Genomic DNA, 19,436 nt, shown 5'->3' on the forward strand with positions numbered 1-19,436 from the left:
GGTCAGGGCGGATCAGCACTGCCCGAGGTCATTGGTCAGATGGGTACAAATGAGCTGGATGCCAGGATTCGTGAGATCCTGCATGATGAGGTTGATGCTATGTTCCGGGCTCAGTTGTCGGAGAAGTTTGGGTCGATCAAGACAGCGATGGTTAAGTACTTTGATGAGTGTTGTGCAGCTCTTGTGGAGACGGTTGTCGCGGCAGCTACATCGGCTGTAGCAGCGGCAGGGGGAGGAGTCGGTCGAGGTTTTAAGTATCGGGACTTCGATAATAGGAAGCCCCCTACTTTTGATGGAGTTTAGGATCCAATCATTTCTATGAGATGGTTGTCAGATGTGGAGGGTTGTTTCTTCACGTGTTCATGCCATGCGGATCAGAGGGTGAGGTGTGCTCTGAACCTTTTGAGGCTCAGGGCGAAGGATTGGTGGAGCTTGACTACGGGATCTTATTTTGATGCGCAGTGGGCTGCGGTTACTTGAGATTAGTTCCAGGAGACGTTCAGTACTCGTTATGTTCTGCGGGTTGAGAGAGAGAGGTTGGCTCAGGAGTTCTTGGAGCTGAAGCAGGATTCAGACTCGGTAACGGAGATCACCAGGATGTTCACGGAGAGGGCGATATTTTGCCCTGAGTTTGCTTCGGAGCAGGCTCAGATGTCCCAGTATCTGAGTATGCTCAATAGGGATATCAGACAGTTTGTGTCCACGCAGAGGTGTGATACCTTGTTGGAGTTGTAGGAGGCCGCCCGGCGGCGTGAGTTGGAGATTGAGTTACAGTTGCGAGAGCAGAGATGCCCCTGGTGCTGTCGCAGTCGGCGCCGAAACAGTCCAAGACCGTTGATTCCATGTTGGGAGGTCAAAGCAACCGCACTTGTGAGAAGTGTGGGAAGGTTCATACCGGAGTTTGTAGGTCTGGTGGTGCATGCCACAAGTGCGGGAGAGAGGGGAATTATGTGAGGGATTGCCTTTAGTCATCCTTGGTTCATGATATGAGGGTTTGTTATCACTGTCATCAGGTTGGTCACATGAGGGCCATCTATCCACAACTTGTTGCCAGACCGGTGTAGGCTCCAGCACCGACCACTTTGAGGATTATTGGTAGGGGTCGGGGTGGAGCGGAGCCTCTGAGGGCTCAGGGGCGTGCTTTCTAGCTTACAGTAGAGGAGGTCAGGGCAGAGCCAGATGCAGCTGCGGGTATGTTTCCATCTTGTTATCTTGATTAGTTGTGTGGTATTGTAAATATGTTCGTCTTTTTTGCATGATTCATGGTATGGCTGAGGAATTTAGTAATTAGGAGTTGTAGATGGTTAGCATTCAGGGGTATAGGTGACCAAAAGATAGGATATATGATTTCTATATCAAGTATATTGATGCGAAGTTGAAGATGCAGGCAGTGTTCGTCTGGTTCTTAGGGTGTGTGATCAATTGGGATTGGCAATGGAGCACTAGCACGAATAATTAGTTGTCATTGGATCGATCATCGGAAAGTGAGAAGGATTGGGAATTCCCCAAGTAATCATGTGTGGTAAGACTTAGTCAAGGCTAAGTGAGGGAGAATCGTCCCAGGATACAGAAGCAGGATCAGTGTAGGAGAAGGATAAGACTCGCCTCGTTCTCAGGAAAGGGGACAACCCAAGTGACTAGTCGATTTGTGGGTTGCATGAGTTGGAAGTTCGGATAGCTTGATAGCGGAAGTTGGGAAAAACATGTGGGGATCCTAATCAAGGATTGAGTTTTATTCGATTTCGGTCGAGGATTTATGGGTTGATAGAGTGAGGGATTCTGTTAGCTGCCAAGGTCGACGGTGCATTTAGTACGAGTGTACGGGTTATGGAGATCATGTGTTAGACACATGGGGCAGGGAATAGACCATGGTTTCAGATAAAGTGGTTGATTGACATGAGGCTTGGGGTTAGGCCGGGGTAAAAAATTCATGGAATGGATCGGGACTTTGGAACCCCAAGAGGGCTAGAACAGTATGCATGGGAAAGATTCCCAGGAAGAATGGTCCAGGATGATGTACAACAGTTTTGAGCGGTCCGGATAGACTGAAGGCCGGTGGGCGTACCAGTCATGCCGAAGGCTCGAAGAACGGTCCAAATAGGCTGAAGACCCAAAAGGGCGGTCCATACATGCTGAAGGTTCTGAGAGTGGTCCAGATAGGCTGAAGGCCTGGTAAGGCAGTCCAGTCATGCTGAAAACTCTATATGTGTTAGTAGACCTGTATGCAGGGATTGAATGGGTACGTTGCTATGCAATAGCAATCAGTGGGTCTGGCCCCAAGTATTGATTATGATAATGGAGTTAGCTGGAGGTTGTGTATGGACTTTGTTAGTTATGTGATCAGATCCTGAGTATATGGGAGTTATGGAGTAGCAGTTGCTCTACTATGGATAGTGTAGAGTGGAGTTTTAGCTCGGTGGCTTTGTTGATGTGGTAAAGGTCGTCGAGTAAACTCCCTTGAATAATGGAAGGGAAAGGTATGTAGCTCTGGGAAGGAGTGTTGGTCAACCGAAGTAAAGGCAGTAGTGTGAATGGATGATCGAAAGTATTTCAATTATGGATAGTGAGCATTTGGGATTATACCAGTTGTATGGAAGTACATCCGGGTTGGGTGTCTATTGAGGTTGTGTAATAACTATCAGTAGTGTCGAATCAGAGGAGTTCGGAAGAGATGCAAGGATAGATCCTTGGATTCCAAGTATGGTTGTAGTCATGGGCTATGTATGTAGTGGTGATCCATCCTAGGGATGTCTGGACCCATCGTAGGCGTGCCTGGTTTTCCAGCCCAAGGCTGATTGGGCCAGGTATGATGTGTATATACGTTATAGATGGGAGTTTATGGGAGTTGCTCAGAAGATAAAGGATGTGTCATCATTTTAGAATGGAAAAGGGATTAGATTCAGGAAGGAAGCGGGATGAGTTCCCAGCAGTGCAATTCGATAGAAGTAGCGCCAGTTTGGGCAAGGGGTAGTAGACTTGTACCGGGTCAGGGCCCGGTGGTTTGTAATGGTATTCAGTTTCGGCAAGCTGCAGATGAATGTGGAAGACGGGAATATGGTAGTATCATCGGGTGATACTTTGTGTTTATGTGTTGTTATCATGGAAAGAAGTCGGTGGCCTGCTTGGGACCGTTGTCAGGACCCTGCATGGGAAGAGACTGATTTTTAGAGAAATTCGATGGTAGGGCTTGCAGGAACCTGAGTTGGTTTGAAGATAGAGGCTGCATTGTGGAGTATTATTCGGAATTGTGTGTTGCAGCAAGCTTCGAGGACGAAGCCTAATTTAAGTGGGGTAGAATTGTAACACCCGAAGTTCAGAAGTATAAGTTCGGGGTTCTTAGTGTAAATAAGAAGAGTTGACTCGGCGAGTAGGTGGCTAGACTCGTCGAGTCGAGTCGGGGTTTAGTCACATGTTAAGTGATCAACTCGACGAGTTGGCGGCGTGACTCGGCGAGTTGGTGCTGGAAAGAGAAAAACCTTAAGTTCTAGGGTCTATACCCTATTTAAAGGACCTTAAACCCCCACCCCAGCCTCCTTATCACCCCCTTGACGTCCAGAAGCTTCCCCACTCGATTTCAAACACTAATTTATGAGTGAGAAGGAACTAAGTGTGTTCTTGGAGCATTGGAAAGAAGGATACTTGTAGTATAAGTTGGTTGGATCATAGAGGAACGAAGTGGACCTGATTCTTCTGCTTGTTGGCATCAGATTGAAGGTAATAAGTTGTTACCTTGACCTTATTGTGCATAGATTGTTCATGAATGTAGTTTTGGGGCCAAATTTGCATATCAAGAGTCCATTTCGGATTTGGAGGCTAGATATGAGGTTGCAACTTCAGATCTAGGCTAGTATTGATCCATGAAAGCATAAAGTATCAGCCATTGGACTTGTTTGGAAGTTTTTATTGTCTTAAACCTCTCTTCTAACTTGATTGGAGCCCATAGTACCTTGCATGCACGTAAAGTTGGAAACTTCAAGTGTGAAACTAGCCCTAGAAGTCCAGATCTATGAGTTGGAAGCAGTGAAATGGTATGAAATCGTCTGAATAGGGAAAGACTTGCTTGGACTCGCTGACTCTGTTCTTGGACACGATGAGTTGGGTCGCAAACCCTAACTCATCAAGTTATGATGCGGATCAGTGATTCGAGTGGACTCAGTGAGTTGGACAGGCCAGGACTCGGATTGAAGGACTCGGCGAGTCGAGTCGGGAATGGTGGGATTCTGAGTGCAGGAACTCGACGAAGAGGGTCAACCAGGAAGGTTGACTTTGACCGAGGACTTTGACTTTGACCAAGAGTTGACCAATTTGACTTCCAAGGGTATTTTGGTAATATTGGTACTTGTGAATTTGGTTCTTGGTAGTGTGTTGTGGTGGAGTTCGTGTCAGTGGTCGGAGCACGTGATCTCATCTTTTCAGTCGGCATTTGCAGGTGAGTTATCCTCACTATATCAACAGGGTCTAAGGCACCAAGGTCGGCCCTTTATTGGATTGGAATCCAGGTATTCGTTTGATACATATTGATTTGCTAGATCTTCATCCTAGTAATTAGGATGGTATTATGTTAGTGACCCGGATAAGGTCGGTATCCTGGTATATATGGTAATGCTATGTTAGTGACCTGGTTAAGGTCGGTGTCACACCCCAAAACCAAGAACGGCGGAAACGTTCTGGGGCGGAGGACGTCATGTAAAGTATCACAACACGGTATAACAGTAAATAAGCAAAAAACATCATCCATTGCATTAAATCTATAATTTTAATATAAGTGTGTTCCGAACAGTTATAGACACCAAAAAGTAAATCAAAATAATAGGATGAGTCTTGGATGCGCTCCATCTTCTCAAAAGCTGGCCTCGGTACCTGTCTACTGTCGACCTGAGAATTCAAATTATTTTGAAAGAGTTTATCAGCATTAAGCTGGTGAGTTCATAAGTATTTTAGTGTCGGTGTTTGTATAATAACGTTTGAACATGGTTTTAAGTATGAGTTTGTAAAAGGTATGTGAATGTTTGTAAGTGTTTGTAAAAGTTTGAATCTCTTAGAAAAACCTATATTTTCTATTAAAGTAGCCTTCTACCAAGGCGTATCTGTTTTGTATGTTCGTTTATTGTGTAATTTCCCAAGTGTAACTATCATTAACAAAATATAGTTTGTACATTAATGTCTAAGTGAAATAATCACTAAATATATGTAAAGGGTAAATTATTGTAGTATTGTAGTGTTGTATTATAGGAACTACTGCTGTACTAACTACCTTAAACCGGATTTATATTAAGGTATCATGTGATTAATTGTACCATACTATCGACTGGGTAAACAACGACTAATGTAGGTCGTAAAAAGAAATGACGTTTGGCATCCGCAGACCTGCAGGTCCGGCTGTAGCTAGCAGCAAGGTGTAGGATAGTCAATCCAGTATAGATCTATACGCAAACTCACGCTCTCCCTTCAAGAGACTCTGGCTTCAACTCGGGCCATGTCATTGAAGGCATGCTCTGATACAATGGATCACAATTGTTAACGTATTCATGTATATGTAATGTATTGTTACTCGTTCTAGTATCGTTGTATATGTTCTCTTTCTAGTATAGTTGTATATGTTCTCCTTCTAGTATAGTTGTATATGTTCTCTTTCTAGTGTAGTTGTATATGTTCTCTCCTAGTATAGTTGTATATGTTCTCTTTCTAGTATAGTTGTATATCTTCTTCTTAGTAATGTAATGTATATGTTCTCATAGTAATAAGTACTGACTCATTGATCTAGCAAGAGTATAAGTATGATCCTGTGTTATCCCGATGGTAACTTACTAATGATGTAACTAGTACGCATGAATATGGAAGAACTTTTACGACTATATATGTACACATGATATATAATTAATATTGAAACGACCTTCGGACGGCTACCCGATATCCCACCAGACCACATCCAAATCGAGGAAAAGGAAATAGGGTGGACGGCCTTCCTAAGCCTTTTAAACATTGCTTATATAACTATACATATGCGGACATGCAAATTATAATAAGTATAACAAAGGTTAAGTAAAAGCATTGGATAAGTAAAAGAGTTTGTAAAGCAGTTTGAAGTAAAACAGTTTGATAAACAGTTTGAATAGTAATAAAGTCATTGGTTTTGTAGTTATTAATCACATGTGATTGATGTAATAACTATAAGTATTCAACTTGTATTCCCCCTATTAAAGCATTTAAAACATTTAAAAGTATTTCAAAGGTTAGTTAAAGGGGTATGAACTCACTTGTGGTGAGTGGATTGGATTGAAGTGTCGGGTACGGTGCTAGGTGACAAATGAAGACTTGTACACACGCACGAGCCTAGTTATCATATAATGAACATATATATAACTAATTAGCCAATTTATAACTAATACATTAAGTTGGGACACCCTAGAACATGAAAACACATTGTTTCAAGTGTTAAAGATCACAAGGATTGCATCCGAGTGTTGGTAGGGAAAAGCTAGTGTGTTTGGAGTTCAAGGGTAAACTCCCTTGGAGTTTACGGTTTTGATGGTCATGACCTAGGGAGTTTACGGCAGCAAACTCTAGAGTTTACGGTCGTAAACTCTATTCCTAATGACCATGCGTTGTTTTGTGGTTTAACAAGCCTATTGAAGCATTTCTACTAAGTGATTTGGCCTTTGGAAGGGACTAGGACCTGAAAAACACTCCTTGGAGGAGATTACGGTCTCATGGAGTTTTCCCTTTGGGTTTACTACCGTAAACCCTCATGGAGAAGGGTATTGTTATGTTTTCAAGTCCTTAACATAATTAGGTAAGTGTATAAACTAGTTTCTAAGCCTAAGGAAGGAAAATGACCAACTTAAACCCACTTTAGGGTGTTTACGGTTTTGGGAGATCCCCAAACCGTAAACACCTATAATTGTTGGTTTTTGATGTTTTTCAAGGTTTAAACACAATAAGGAAAGGTTTAAACATGTCAAGGATGGTTTACACATCAACTAGGACTTAGATTAGGAGCTTAGGCACACTTTGGTGCCATTTATGGTGTTTACGGTCCAAGAACATTCTTGGACCGTGAACACATCTAATCTTGTGTTCTTGACATAATTTCTTGATGTTCAAATGTAATACTAGCTTAAAATCACTCAAGGATGGAAGCACTTACTATTAGAAGGCTTGATTTGAGCTAAAAGGCCAAGAACACTTAGTGTGTGTTCTTGGTGTTCTTGGTGTTTTGGAAATCTAGACAAAGTACACATATGATTGGATGATTAGATGTATAAACACTAGATTAAGTGTTTTACTAACTTGAAAGGGTTAGAACACTTTCAAGATTGAAGATTTGGAATCAAACTAGAATGATACTTGAAAGAGTTTTTGGAGTTTACTCTTTTGTGAACTTGGGGAGTAAACACAAATGACTAGACTTTTAGGGAGTAAACTCATACATAGGTATGAGTTTACGGTTTTTGGGTGATTTTTCACCCCAAACATAAATGTTTGGTCGGGAATTTCTAAGACGCGAGGTGTTTGCGGTTTTTGAAATTCAAAACCCGAGATGGCACTTTCTTTCACTCGTTCGCTTAAAAATAATATTAAAATAATCAAACGCACTTTATATTTCTTAAAAATAAGAAATAATGACATTAACTTTGATACAAAGTGGTTGACTTTTAGGGTTTGACCGAATGGAAATTTCGGGTTGTCACAGTCGGTATCCTGGTATATAGGATAATGTTATGTTAATGACCGGTTAATTCGGTATCCTGGTTAGGATGTTTGTTATGATGTATGATATGCTATATCGGTTTGTTTGGGTATTTGTTATGCGAATAGTTGTTTTTTGTGCACATGGTTGTTTGGTTGGGGTTGGGTTGAGGCGGGTTCTACTTTGTGTTGTAGGCCAACATACCCAGGGCAGACCGGATAGACCGTAGGCCCAGCAAGCGGTCCGGATAGGCTGAAGGCCCCAAGAGGGCGGACCAATCATAATGTAGACTCAGAGTGTGGACCAGGTGGACTGAAGGCCCGGTGCGGGCGGACCAGTCACATTGTAGACTCGATATGCATGGTTGTTTTGTATTATGATATGATGTGATATGTGTATGGTTATGTGGTTGGTATTTTGGGGGTAGCTCACTAAGCTTTCGGGGTTACAGTTTCAGTGTATTGTTTCAGGTACTTCAGGAGGACGTGGCAAGGCGAAGGCGTGATCGTACTGCTCTTCGGTTTTATGTTAATGTTTCTGGATACTCTGATAATAAAATAATTGAAAACCTTTTTGTAATAAATATTGGATTTGGGTTGCTTTTGAAAAGTTTAAATTGTTTGGAAATTTTTGGTTGTTACACCTGGCTCCCCCACTACTAGAACATGGGAGGAGCACTACAAAAAAAAATCAAAAAACGATAACAAAGACAACGACCAGACTCAGGGATACCCAAGACAGGCCTGGACCCTGGACCACACAAGATAACCAATCTGAGTTGGAGTGAATGGGCTTGTTCTTTTTCTTACTATTGAACAATAGGTCCTTGGGCCTATCAATTCAAGGTTAATTTCTAGAAATTCTGGAAATTGGAGCTTCAACATGTTAAAATCTTCCCATGTTGCTTCATCTGCTGAGAACCCGTTCCATTGTATTAGGACTTCTTTCCCTTGCTCTTGTCCCTTCTTGATTCGAACTCCTCGAAGTAACCATGGTTGCAAGATCAATTGAAGCTCAGCAGTGAGTTGTGGAGGTAATTCCTGGTTAACTTCAAGGTGCCCCATGAGTTGCACGCAGTTGGGTAACATGGAAAACAGGGTGGATGTTGGAGGTAGGGGGAGGTCGAGCTTATATGCCACCTTGCCAATCCTTTGTGAAACTTGATAGGGACCATAGTATATGGGGGATAGCTTCTCAAATCTTCGTTTTGCCAAGCTGTGCTGCCGATATGGACGAAGTTTCAGAAAAACCTTGTCACCTTCTTGAAATTCTACAGCTCGTCGGTGTTTATCCGCATGTGCTTCCATTTTCTGTTGAGCCTTGATCAGGTGCATGCAAAGGTCATCCAAAACAGCATCTTGATCCTCGATCAGTTGGTCAATGGCGTCCATGTTGGTTTGTTGTCCCTCATAGCGGAGGAGGGGTGTCCCGACCATAAAGTGCCTTAAACGGGGTGCAGTTTGTGGACGTGTGGTGGGAGGTGTTGTACCATAGCTCTGCCCAAGCCAACTAATTGGACCAACTTTTGGGTTTATCAGTTATAGAAACACCTCAGGTAGGTTTTCCAGCATCGATTTACCACCTCTAACTGCCCATCCGTCTGGGGTGGTAGGCGCTGATCCGCTTCAATTACACTCCGTGTTGGCGAAACAACTTCTTCCATAACTGACTAACAAATATTTTGTCCCTGTCACTGATTATGGAGTAGGGAAAACCATGCAATCGCATAATTTCCTTGATGAATTCGTTTCCCACCTTGACCGCTGTGAAAGGGTGTTTAAGAGGAATAAAGTGTGCATATTTTGTTAGTTTGTCAACAACCACCCATATGGTGTCCCAGTTGCCTGATTTGGGAAGGCCCTCGATGAAGTCCATAGTGACTTCATCCCAAGTTTTCGTTGGTATAGGGATGGGTTGTAACAGACCCGTTGGGAAAGTGTTGAGAGACTTGTGAGTTTGACAGATTTTGTAATTCTTCACATACTCCATAATCGAGGAACGCATGCCTTGCCAAAAAACTTCCATTGTTGCCCTCATGTAAGTCTTCTTTTCCCCGGCATGCCCTCCAATTGGGGAATCATGAAAGGTAGCAATGAGTTCGGGTAATATTGAAGAAGAGGGGGGAACGACTAACCTTCCCTTGTAGAGAAGGTTGCCTTGAAATGTCGAGAAATCCTTGTGAGCATCCGCATTCCCTTCCAAATCAGATTTGGTTTTCTGTATAAATTCGTCCTGTACGATTTCCTCCTTCAACTTGTCCCAAAACACCCAAATCCCAGTGTTGAGGTTATTGCAGTGGACCGGGGTCTCTTTGCGGGATAGGGCGTCCGCTACTCGATTTCTCTCTCCCGGTCGATATTGAATTTCAAAGTTGAAGCCCATAAGTTTTGAGACCCACTTTTGGTAGTCACTGCCTATTACCCGTTGTTCCAATATATACTTGAGATTCAATTGGTCGGTTCGAACTATGAATCTCCTGTCCAAGAGGTAAGTTCACCATTTGAGGACCGCCATCACAATCGCCATAAGCACCTTTTCATAAATTGACTTCGGTTGAGCTTTTGCGTCCAGTGAGGAGTTGTAATACGTGATTGGTCATTGTTCCTGCATCAACACAGCCCCTAAACCGTGTCCAGAAGCGTCCTTCTCAACCACGAAGGTTTTTTTGAAATTAGGCATGGCCAAGACTGGCACGGTGGTCATGGCGGTCTTCAGGAGATGGAAGGCCTCATCAACTTCACTTTTCCAGCCAAATTTGTCTTTCTTCAATTGCTCTATAAGTGGTTTTGCTATTTGAGCATACCCCTTCACGAATTTCTGTAGTACCCTGTAAGTCCAAGGAACCCCTCAGACCCATAATGTTGATTGGGGTTGACCAGTCTTGCATTGCTTGGATCTTGTTTGTTTCAGCTGATACCCCCTCTGCCCAAGTAGGACTATCATTGTTTCCCAAACTCACATTTCTTATAGTTGACAAATAATTGATGCTCCTTTAGTTTCTCGAGAGATGTTAAGACATGGGCTCGATGTTGCTCTTCATTAGGACTATAAATGAGAATGTCATCAAAGAAAACCAGAATGAATTTCCGAAGGAAGGGTCGAAAAATATCATTCATGAGGGCTTGAAAAGTGGCTGGAGCGTTTGTAAGGCCAAAGGGCATTACCTGGAATTCGTAATGTCTGTCATGGGTTCGGAAAGCTGTCTTAGGAACATCTTTTGCTCAGAATCGAATTTGGTAATATCCAGATTTGAGATCCAATTTGTTGAAAACAGTCGACCCATGGAGTTCGTCGAGCAACTCACCTATCACCGGAATAGGGAATTTGTCGGATATAGTTGCTCTATTCAATGCTCGATAACCAATGCAGAACCTCCACGAGCCATCCTTCTTCTTTACTAGGATCACAGGACTTGAATAAGGATTGTTTCTAGGCTGTATCACCTTGGCTTGGAGCATCTCTTTAATCATTCTCTCTATCTCGCCTTTTTGGTAATGGGGGTATCGATATGGGCGAACACTTATCGCTGGTGTGCCTTCCTTGATGATGATTCTATGCTCTAAGGCTCTCGGTGGGGGTAGTCTGCTGGGTTCTTGAAAGAGGAACTTGAACTTCTCAATAAGATCCCGTAGGAAGAGAGGTACTTGTTGGGTGTTTTCCATCTCACACTCCTTATTGCTGAGTTCGATTAGAAACTTGTTGTTCTCTTTTCCCGGGGTCCTGGTTATGGCCTTAAGTGAGATTAGAGACTTTCCTAAGGACTTGTCGCCTTCAATCCTTGTTGTTCTCCCTTCCAGTTCAAACTCCGTCGTTTGCTCCTTCAAGTTTGTTTTAGTCACACCCAATGTTTCCAGCCACTGCATTCCCAAAATCACATCGGAACTGCCCAATCTCAGGTGAAGAAAGTCCTATGTAATATCGAGCTCCTTAAGGTGTAGTAAGACCCCCTTGCAAACCCCTTTGCCTTTCTCACTGTCCCCAGTTCCCATTCGTACCCCATATGGCTCTGTTTCTTCGATTAGAATACCCAACTTGGTCACCAGTTGGGACGAGATGAAATTGTGAGTGGCCCATGGGTCAATTAGGCTGACCACCTGATGATTTTCGACAGCTCCCCTCACCTTCATGGTCTTCGGAGATGAGAGCCCTGCTACAGAGTTAACTGACACTTTGATTTCGAGGTCGACTTCGGTGGATTCAAGGGTAGTTGGGTTTTCTTCCTCTGGTTCGCCTTCAGGGGTTGGGTCTTCTTCATTAACCAGAATTACATTGATTTGTGATTTACACACGTGACCCTTAAACCATCGTCCATCGCAGTGGTAACATACCCCACGAACCCGTTTATCTTGGATTTAAGCTTCTGTGAGTGAGCGTTGGGGCCGAGAGTTACCTCATGTTTTGTCATGTTGGGAGAAAGAGCGGCCATGAACTGGATTTCCCCCAATTAATCTTTTACCCGCTTGGGAGCTCCGTTTGCCCAAGTATCCGAACCCACTGGCAAATAATGAGTGATTCCTTTCCTCTATCTGTTGGGCTAGGTCAATCGCTCGGCCCAGATTTGTGGGGGTCCAAAGTCTCAACTCGCTTTTGATGTCATCTTGCAGCCCATCGATGAAATTACCTAAAGCGACGCATTACGTCACCCCTTCCAGCAGAGCAGATAGCTCGATGAATCTCCGGATGTATTCCTTCGCCGTCCCGGTTAACCTTAGGGTCGCCCATTGCTCATACAAGTCGCCACCATGGATTGCGTGGAAACGCTTCAGAAAACATATCCTTGACCTCCTCCCACGTATTCAAAGGGGTTCGATGGTTAGACCACCGATACCATGCTAGAGCGTCACCACTGAGGCTGAGAACGGCTGCAGTTATCCTCTCTTCATCCAGTAGTTGGTAGATGGCGAAGTATCGTTCCGCCAAAAGAATCCACCCATCTGGATCCACCCCATCAAACTGTGGTATGTCGATCTTCCGGTTTCTATATTCGTATCTACCTCCACCATTGTTGTTGTTTGGATGGAAAAGCGACCCAAACACAATTCCATTCCCTCCGGGGCCGGCCTGACTGCCACCGCCTGGCCCAGAGTTGGTTGTTCCTGATCCGATGACCACTGAGCTAGCTGGTCCTTTGTTCCTATTCATAGAAAGACCAGAGGGAGTTCCGATACCAGATTGGGAAATGGGTGGATTACCTTTTCCATTTGAACCCGATGTCAAACCATCCAATCTTTCCAAAACCTTGTCCATAGTCGACTTCAGCTCTTCCTGTCTCTGGTTTGTTTAGTCTTGGCCTTGAAGAAGATTATCCATTCGTAGCTTCATCTCTTGGATCTCGGTTCCATGAGACTGAAGATGGACCTGCATTATCCCCACTTGCTCTTCTACCTTCTTCATTGCAATTGCTTCTTTGGTGGATCCTCCCATTGGATCTTAACGCTCTGATACCAATTGATAGCTTTTCTAATGATTTCACACAACACAAGAACATAAACTAGAAGAATATAGTTGGATAGAAGCCCACAATTATAGAGGTGGGTACTCTCTCATGTTCATGATGAACTTTTCACTAACTTTTTCATAAACCAAAACAAGGGACTCCCCAAAGACTATATATAAAGAGCCTGGGGGACAAAAAGGACAGACATTACAGATGCTGCCTTCACAGGACGGACCTAGCTCCCCCGCTACTAGAGCATGGGAGGAGCATTACAACAAAAATCAGAAAACGATAACAAAGACAACGACCGGACTCATGGATACCCAAAATAGGCCTGGACCCTAGACCACACAAGATAATCAAGCTGAGTTGGAGTGAATGTGCGTGTTCTTCTTCCTATTATAGAACAGCATGTCCTTGGGCCTATCAATGCCATTTGTTATTTACCATAAATTCTAAATACAAAGGTAAAATGGTCCTTTTACTCAAATTCAAAAAGTTCATTCAATCTAAAAAATCAAGCCTTATTTTCAAAGCATTCTATCCACACAAACACCACTAACCATTCAATCACTATATCTATAAATACATGAGTTAACCTACAAAACAAATACTAATTATTGTCCACTTTTAATTACTAAAGTCTTTATTTATCATTGATCATAAATGTTTTTATTTATGTTATGTATTACTTAATGAAATGTATAATAATAAAAAATATTTAAAACACAATATATTCATGAGGATGTTTGGCTTACCTTTTAAAATGATTTTTCATTTTTGTCTTTTTCTAAAAGTCAAAAAGATGTTTGGTAATTGTGACTTTTTCAACTTTTATAATAAAAGAAATGACATCTTTTTGAAAAGTCACATAATCGTGACTTTTCCAACTTTTACAAAAAAGACTTTTTGCCTTTTAAAAACTAAGTCAAACACCCTCATGGTAAGATTTATATAAATGTTTACAGAAAAGGCTAGCATAAAATGTCACAGATTTCTACAAGCTTGACCCTAATAGAGTTAAGCATTCATTTTGTTAAAAATCTTTGAGTAAATTACACAAATGGTCCCTATAGTTCAGGATAATTTATGAGTTTAGTCTCTAACTTATTTTTTTAGCTCGAAAAATTCCTACTGTTTGTTTTTGTTACGCGTTTGGTCTCTGTCTTACCTAAAAAAAACTATTTTATCCTTGATGTTTTAATTTATTTAAATAAACACACCCCCAACCCACCCTTCACCTTACCTTGCATATCCTAACATTTTTCTCTATTTAAATAATAATCATTTTAGCTAGAACAGAAACCAAGAACGTAACAAAAACAATCAATAAAAACTTTCTAAATTAAAAAATAAGTTAAAAACCACATACAAAAATTACCCCAAACCAAAAGGACCATTTGTGTAATTTACTCAAAATCTTTTAAATATGAGTGGGAAAAAACAAATCCTTACAAGTGACAATAACTTCAAAAACTACTTTGGTGTTTTTTGTTTTATTATTATTATTATTGCTTATTTGATTCAGACACTACATTCTGAGTTTTCTCCAAGGGATTTTGGATGATCGAGTTAGTTTACTATTTTTAAAGACTATTGCAAGTTTGTTTTAGAATCTTATTGAAACATAATTTTTTTTAGGCAAAATATATAAAAACTAATATATTTTGGTTAATTGTTTAAAAAAACAAAGTTTGGTAAATTGTTTTAGAGCAAAACATGTTAAATCTCCATGGAATTACAATCCTACAAACCAAATAAAACCCTTAAAAATATTTTAACATATAAAGCTTTAAACTTCACAAAATGATATTAATAGATTAAGGCAATTAACTACTACTTGTTGCTTTGTAGTGGAATTCATCGATTGTTGAGTATATCATGCCTTCATCTTCAAGTGTTCTTATTGATTCCCTGAAATAAAATATATTTTATATTAATTTATTTTGGATTTTAATCTTTTTTTATTAAGACATTGTTCATTAAAAATCTTATTACAACATTGTATTACAAAAAAAAGGGGTTAATCTAAAAAAAAAAAAAAAACCTTATATTTTGTTTTTTTTCAGATTAAACCTCAAATCTATTTTTTTTATTAAAAAAACCATGTGTTTTTTTTTATTTTTTCTAAAAAAAACCCACAACTTTGTATTTTTTTTTTCAAAAAAAACTCTCAACATTCTAAATATTTCCAAATAAACCCTCAACTTTTTTAGTTTTTCTAAAAAACTCACATTTCACAATTTTTTTTTGCAAAATCTCTGATAAAGTCTCAATATTTTGGATCAAATTACAGTTTAATTCTAACATTTATTTTTTTGAACAGAAAGATCCCGATTATCTAAATTTCTACAATAATCTGTCCTTTTATGTTGAAAAAACTAAAAACTATTTTGTTAATTTGGGAAAAAATATAAAAGAATCCGGACTTTTTTGTTAAAAAAATAAAAATTGAGATTAAACCTTAAACTAACCCAAAATATTAGAACTTTATCAGAGATTTCCTTTTTTTTAGCAAAAAATAGCATTGTTGCGATTTAAAGTTTAAAGTTTAATCTGGAAAAAACACAAAATATAAATATTTTTTAAGATCAACCCATGAAAAAAAATACTTGTTTATTTGGATGACATTGTTGAGATTGAGTAAATGTTGAAATAGAAAAAAAAATAATAATAAAATAAAATAAAATAAATGAAGTAATTTGCTATTTACTGTATTTAATCCAAAACAAATAATACGAATTCTTACATGATTTTGTCATGAGAAAGTTTCAGCTTCTGTGCAAGTTCATTTGTATGGATGCCCTTTTCATTTCCACTACAAAACCATTTCAAAATCATCAAATTATATGTTAAATGTCAATATAACAAAATAAAGGATGATAATTATTATTCTTAATTAGAAGATTAAATTTGAAATTTTAATTTGAACGATTATACATGATAAACACATAACATAACATAACATGAATAGAACCTTAACCTATACACATGTCAATTGGACAAAAACTTTATGAGTAAAAGACATAAATGCCCTTCTCATCTTAGCTTTAAGTTTTTTAAATTTTAGTAAAGCAGACACTACTATTCACCAACTTTATTGTTAAGTTTTTATATTTATTAAATGGTCATTTAATTTTGGAATCTGTGTACTTTATTTTATTTTATTGTATAAAGACATTTTAATAAGTTAGATTTATAATTTTATACCAATATTAAAAAGTTAGTATTATTAGTTACTGTAAAAATATAACATAAGGGTATAATTGTAAAAATGTAACATAACAGTTAGGGCAAATATGTAATAAAACTTACTAGTTTGCAGGAAGCTGGAGATAAGCAAGAACCACTTGATCAAAGCCTTTTAGTCCATCTCCATCAACACTGAAAGGCACAGAGAGCTGAAAATAAAACAAATAATAATAATGTTAATTATAAAAAGTAAGGGCAAATTAGTAATTTGGTAATGAGATTACATTCATGTAACAATACCTGACTTAAGGAAGTTGTCTTAAAACCATTGGTCCCATTTTGAATTGGTGTGTTTGGAGTTGAACTCATGTTCTGAGAAAGAGTTGTTCCATCCCCTTGTGTTTTCTAAACAAAAGGGTAAAATGGTCATTTACTCAATGTCAAAAAGTTGATTTTGTGTAAGTGAATATTGCATACCTGGCCTTTGGTTGCACGCATATGGTAGTGTATGCATGCAATGAAGTGGAAGGTGATCTCATCAAAGTTTGTCACAGGCCTAAAAAGTTCACAAGATTCATTTTCATCAAATTTTATGGAAAAAAAAAACTCATGAATGTGAATTCTAACTGAAGTTTTTATTTCAGTTGTAAGCATTCAATTTATCATGTTAATGAGATCAGAATTGAATTAAGATAATCATGAAAGACATACCTAACAGAGAAGACAGAAACATGCCTTTCACCTCTAAAACTTCTCAAGTGTCCATCAACACGAACATATACTCCTTCTCTGTGATTCATGTTCATGTAACATGAATAATAGTTTCATAAACGGAATTGGAAATGTCAATGAAGAGGTATAATACGAAGTAACTCACCTAACATCCTCCATTTGCAATTTATCGAAAGGTTCATTAAGCCTTGAAGAATAAAAAAGGTGATTGAACGATTAAATTGATGAATGTTTTCAGATCAAAAGTAGCAATTGATTTGGGGGTTTGATTAAAGGTTTTTACCATCTTTTGCAATTCAATTTTCCAGTTCCGTCATCTACAGTGAAGTTAACATCGGTGCTTCTTTCCACTATGTCGGACACCATCCCCACCACCGTAACCTAAAATGAAGAAAAAATTCATGTAGAAACTCAAAAAATTGATCAATCAAAGCAAAATTGTTGATGATTAAAAGCTGTTTTTCACAATCGTGTGATTAGATCTTGAAATTAAAGCGGAAATCATGAATTCATCACGACTAATTGAGATTCAGAACTTCGTTTGTCAGAAAATTGATATTGCGTGTAGGAAATATATTCATGAAAAGATGAAAAGGAATCGAAGGCATACATTAACAACATCTGCGCCGGAGACAACAAAATTGGACTTATCGTCACCGGAGTGAGAAGCTTCGCTGATCTGCTTTATCGTAAGCGGCACAATTCCAGCTGTGTCTCGATTCTACGATATACAATGATCAAAAGCGTTAATAGATACGATATCAAACAAAAACGAAGAAATTTGATGAGTAGAGGCTGGTTGATTACGGCGGCGGCCGGAGAATTGGTGAACTGAGTAGAAGTAAATCCACCATCCATCTGACTCTCGGAGAACATCATGATCTTAAGCTTTTTTATGGAGAATGTGTTATAGCGATTGAATACGATCTGGGGAACTTTGAATCTCTGATATGTTTGTGAAGCCCTGGTGGAATGAAAAGATCATTATCTAGGTCGGATTTTCCCGCCAAGTTGTCCACTGATTTCCCGCCAAAGACCCTGTTGTTTTTGAGTAAGCTACAAAAGATGTCCCTTATAATCTATGGAGTTACATATTTAGTCCAATAACCTTTTTTATGTGCTCTTAACGATGTGTAACACCCCCCTCCATTAATGGGTATTTTTCTCTATTTAAGGAAGTGGATGATTGTAGATATTAGCAACCAAATATCATGTTTATATCAATAATTGGAATATTTTAGTTTTTTTCTTTGTATCAATTATAGCACCAAACTTATCATTTAACTTTTTTTTAGCAATTTGTGACTTTTCAACTATATAAATGCAACAAAACTTATAAACACAACACAAAAGTGGTTTATGTTAGCTAAAAATGTTCCATATATCCTATGGCACCTAAACAAAATAAACAAAACAATCTCAAGTTCATAGTTTGGAGTGGAGTACATTTAAAAGTATATTGCCAAGTGGTAAAATTTTGTCGTCGGCGTGCTTGTCTAACTCTTCGTGTCTTGTCGATTCGATTAATGGATGTTGTTCTCTTCATCAAGCTTATTGTGGTTGTTGACTTGTTGTGTTGATCTCCTCTTATGGCACCCGTATCTTCATTTGGAGTACAAGATTTATGGGTCGTCATGTGTTGTTTTTTATTGGGTGTGTTTGTTTTTAGATGTAATTCAATCAATTTGTTTTCTATTTTTTTTCTTCCTCTTTAATGTCTTTGATGGTTGTTTTATTTATATATATCATTGAGTTGTTAAAAATAGTATTCCACATTTAACTATGTTGAATCTCTTAAAAGTTTTCCACCTTAACTGGGGTCTATTTCAAAGATAATAAGAGGCTTCAATACACATGCATGCATAATTTTTATAACAAATTAAATATTATATTCTGAATAATGTTGAAAACTTCAAAATTATTTAATGAAATTACTTTTAAACATGAAAACAATCACAGTTAACATGATTTTATTTAACTTATTAGATTGTAATATATTGAATCGGGTAATGTTGACATTTTTATAGAATTTTCACGTAATTTGCAAAGCAATACTTTATAAATTTTATTAGGGGCATTGTATAGAAAAATTAGTTGGTAATTAAAAGTTATAAATTTTATTTGTGTAGGAATATTCAGCAAACTAACTGATAAGTTTTAAAAGTATAAAACTATATAAAAAGTAAAAGTTAAAAGATCATAAAACTTGAAATAGATTATTGATTAAAAGCTTTTTATTTAAATAAAAGTTTAAGTCCATACTCCCAAACAAAACTTTTTCTTTAATTCAAGTTTATTCTTAAAAACTAAAAGCTCTCAAAATTAGTTGATGAACACAACCTAAGTTGGTTTGTTATTTATGAAAACATACATTTTTTGTAAATT

General features: G+C 38.8%; 1 protein-coding gene across 1 annotated transcript; it reads right to left on the reverse strand.

The window, feature by feature from the left end:
• Positions 1–14,820: 14,820 nt before the first annotated feature.
• On the reverse strand, positions 14,821–18,017 carry LOC145098810 (replication protein A 32 kDa subunit A-like). Its single transcript, XM_079036413.1, has 10 exons — positions 17,859–18,017; positions 17,662–17,772; positions 17,335–17,432; positions 17,197–17,238; positions 17,031–17,108; positions 16,797–16,875; positions 16,620–16,724; positions 16,443–16,528; positions 15,877–15,945; positions 14,821–15,041 (listed from the first exon to the last, which is right to left on the reverse strand). The coding sequence occupies exons 1-10, from the start codon at positions 17,928–17,930 to the stop codon at positions 14,957–14,959; spliced, it is 825 nt and encodes a 274-aa protein (XP_078892539.1). The 5' UTR covers positions 17,931–18,017; the 3' UTR covers positions 14,821–14,956.
• Between the last annotated feature and the right edge of the window lie 1,419 nt (positions 18,018–19,436).

This window comes from Lactuca serriola, chromosome 1, assembly GCF_051521515.1.
Source record: "Lactuca serriola cultivar US96UC23 chromosome 1, Lser_US96UC23_V15, whole genome shotgun sequence".
Classification (NCBI taxonomy): domain Eukaryota; kingdom Viridiplantae; phylum Streptophyta; class Magnoliopsida; order Asterales; family Asteraceae; genus Lactuca; species Lactuca serriola.

Coding starts and splice junctions, on each gene's coding strand:
- LOC145098810 (XM_079036413.1), bottom strand. CDS start 17,930: ATGATGTTCTCCGAGAGTCAGATGGATGGTGGATTTACTTCTACTCAG. Junction 17,773..17,858: donor CCAATTCTCCGGCCGCCGCC/GTAATCAACCAG, acceptor TGTATATCGTAG/AATCGAGACACAGCTGGAAT. Junction 17,109..17,196: donor TTGCAAATGGAGGATGTTAG/GTGAGTTACTTC, acceptor CATGAATCACAG/AGAAGGAGTATATGTTCGTG.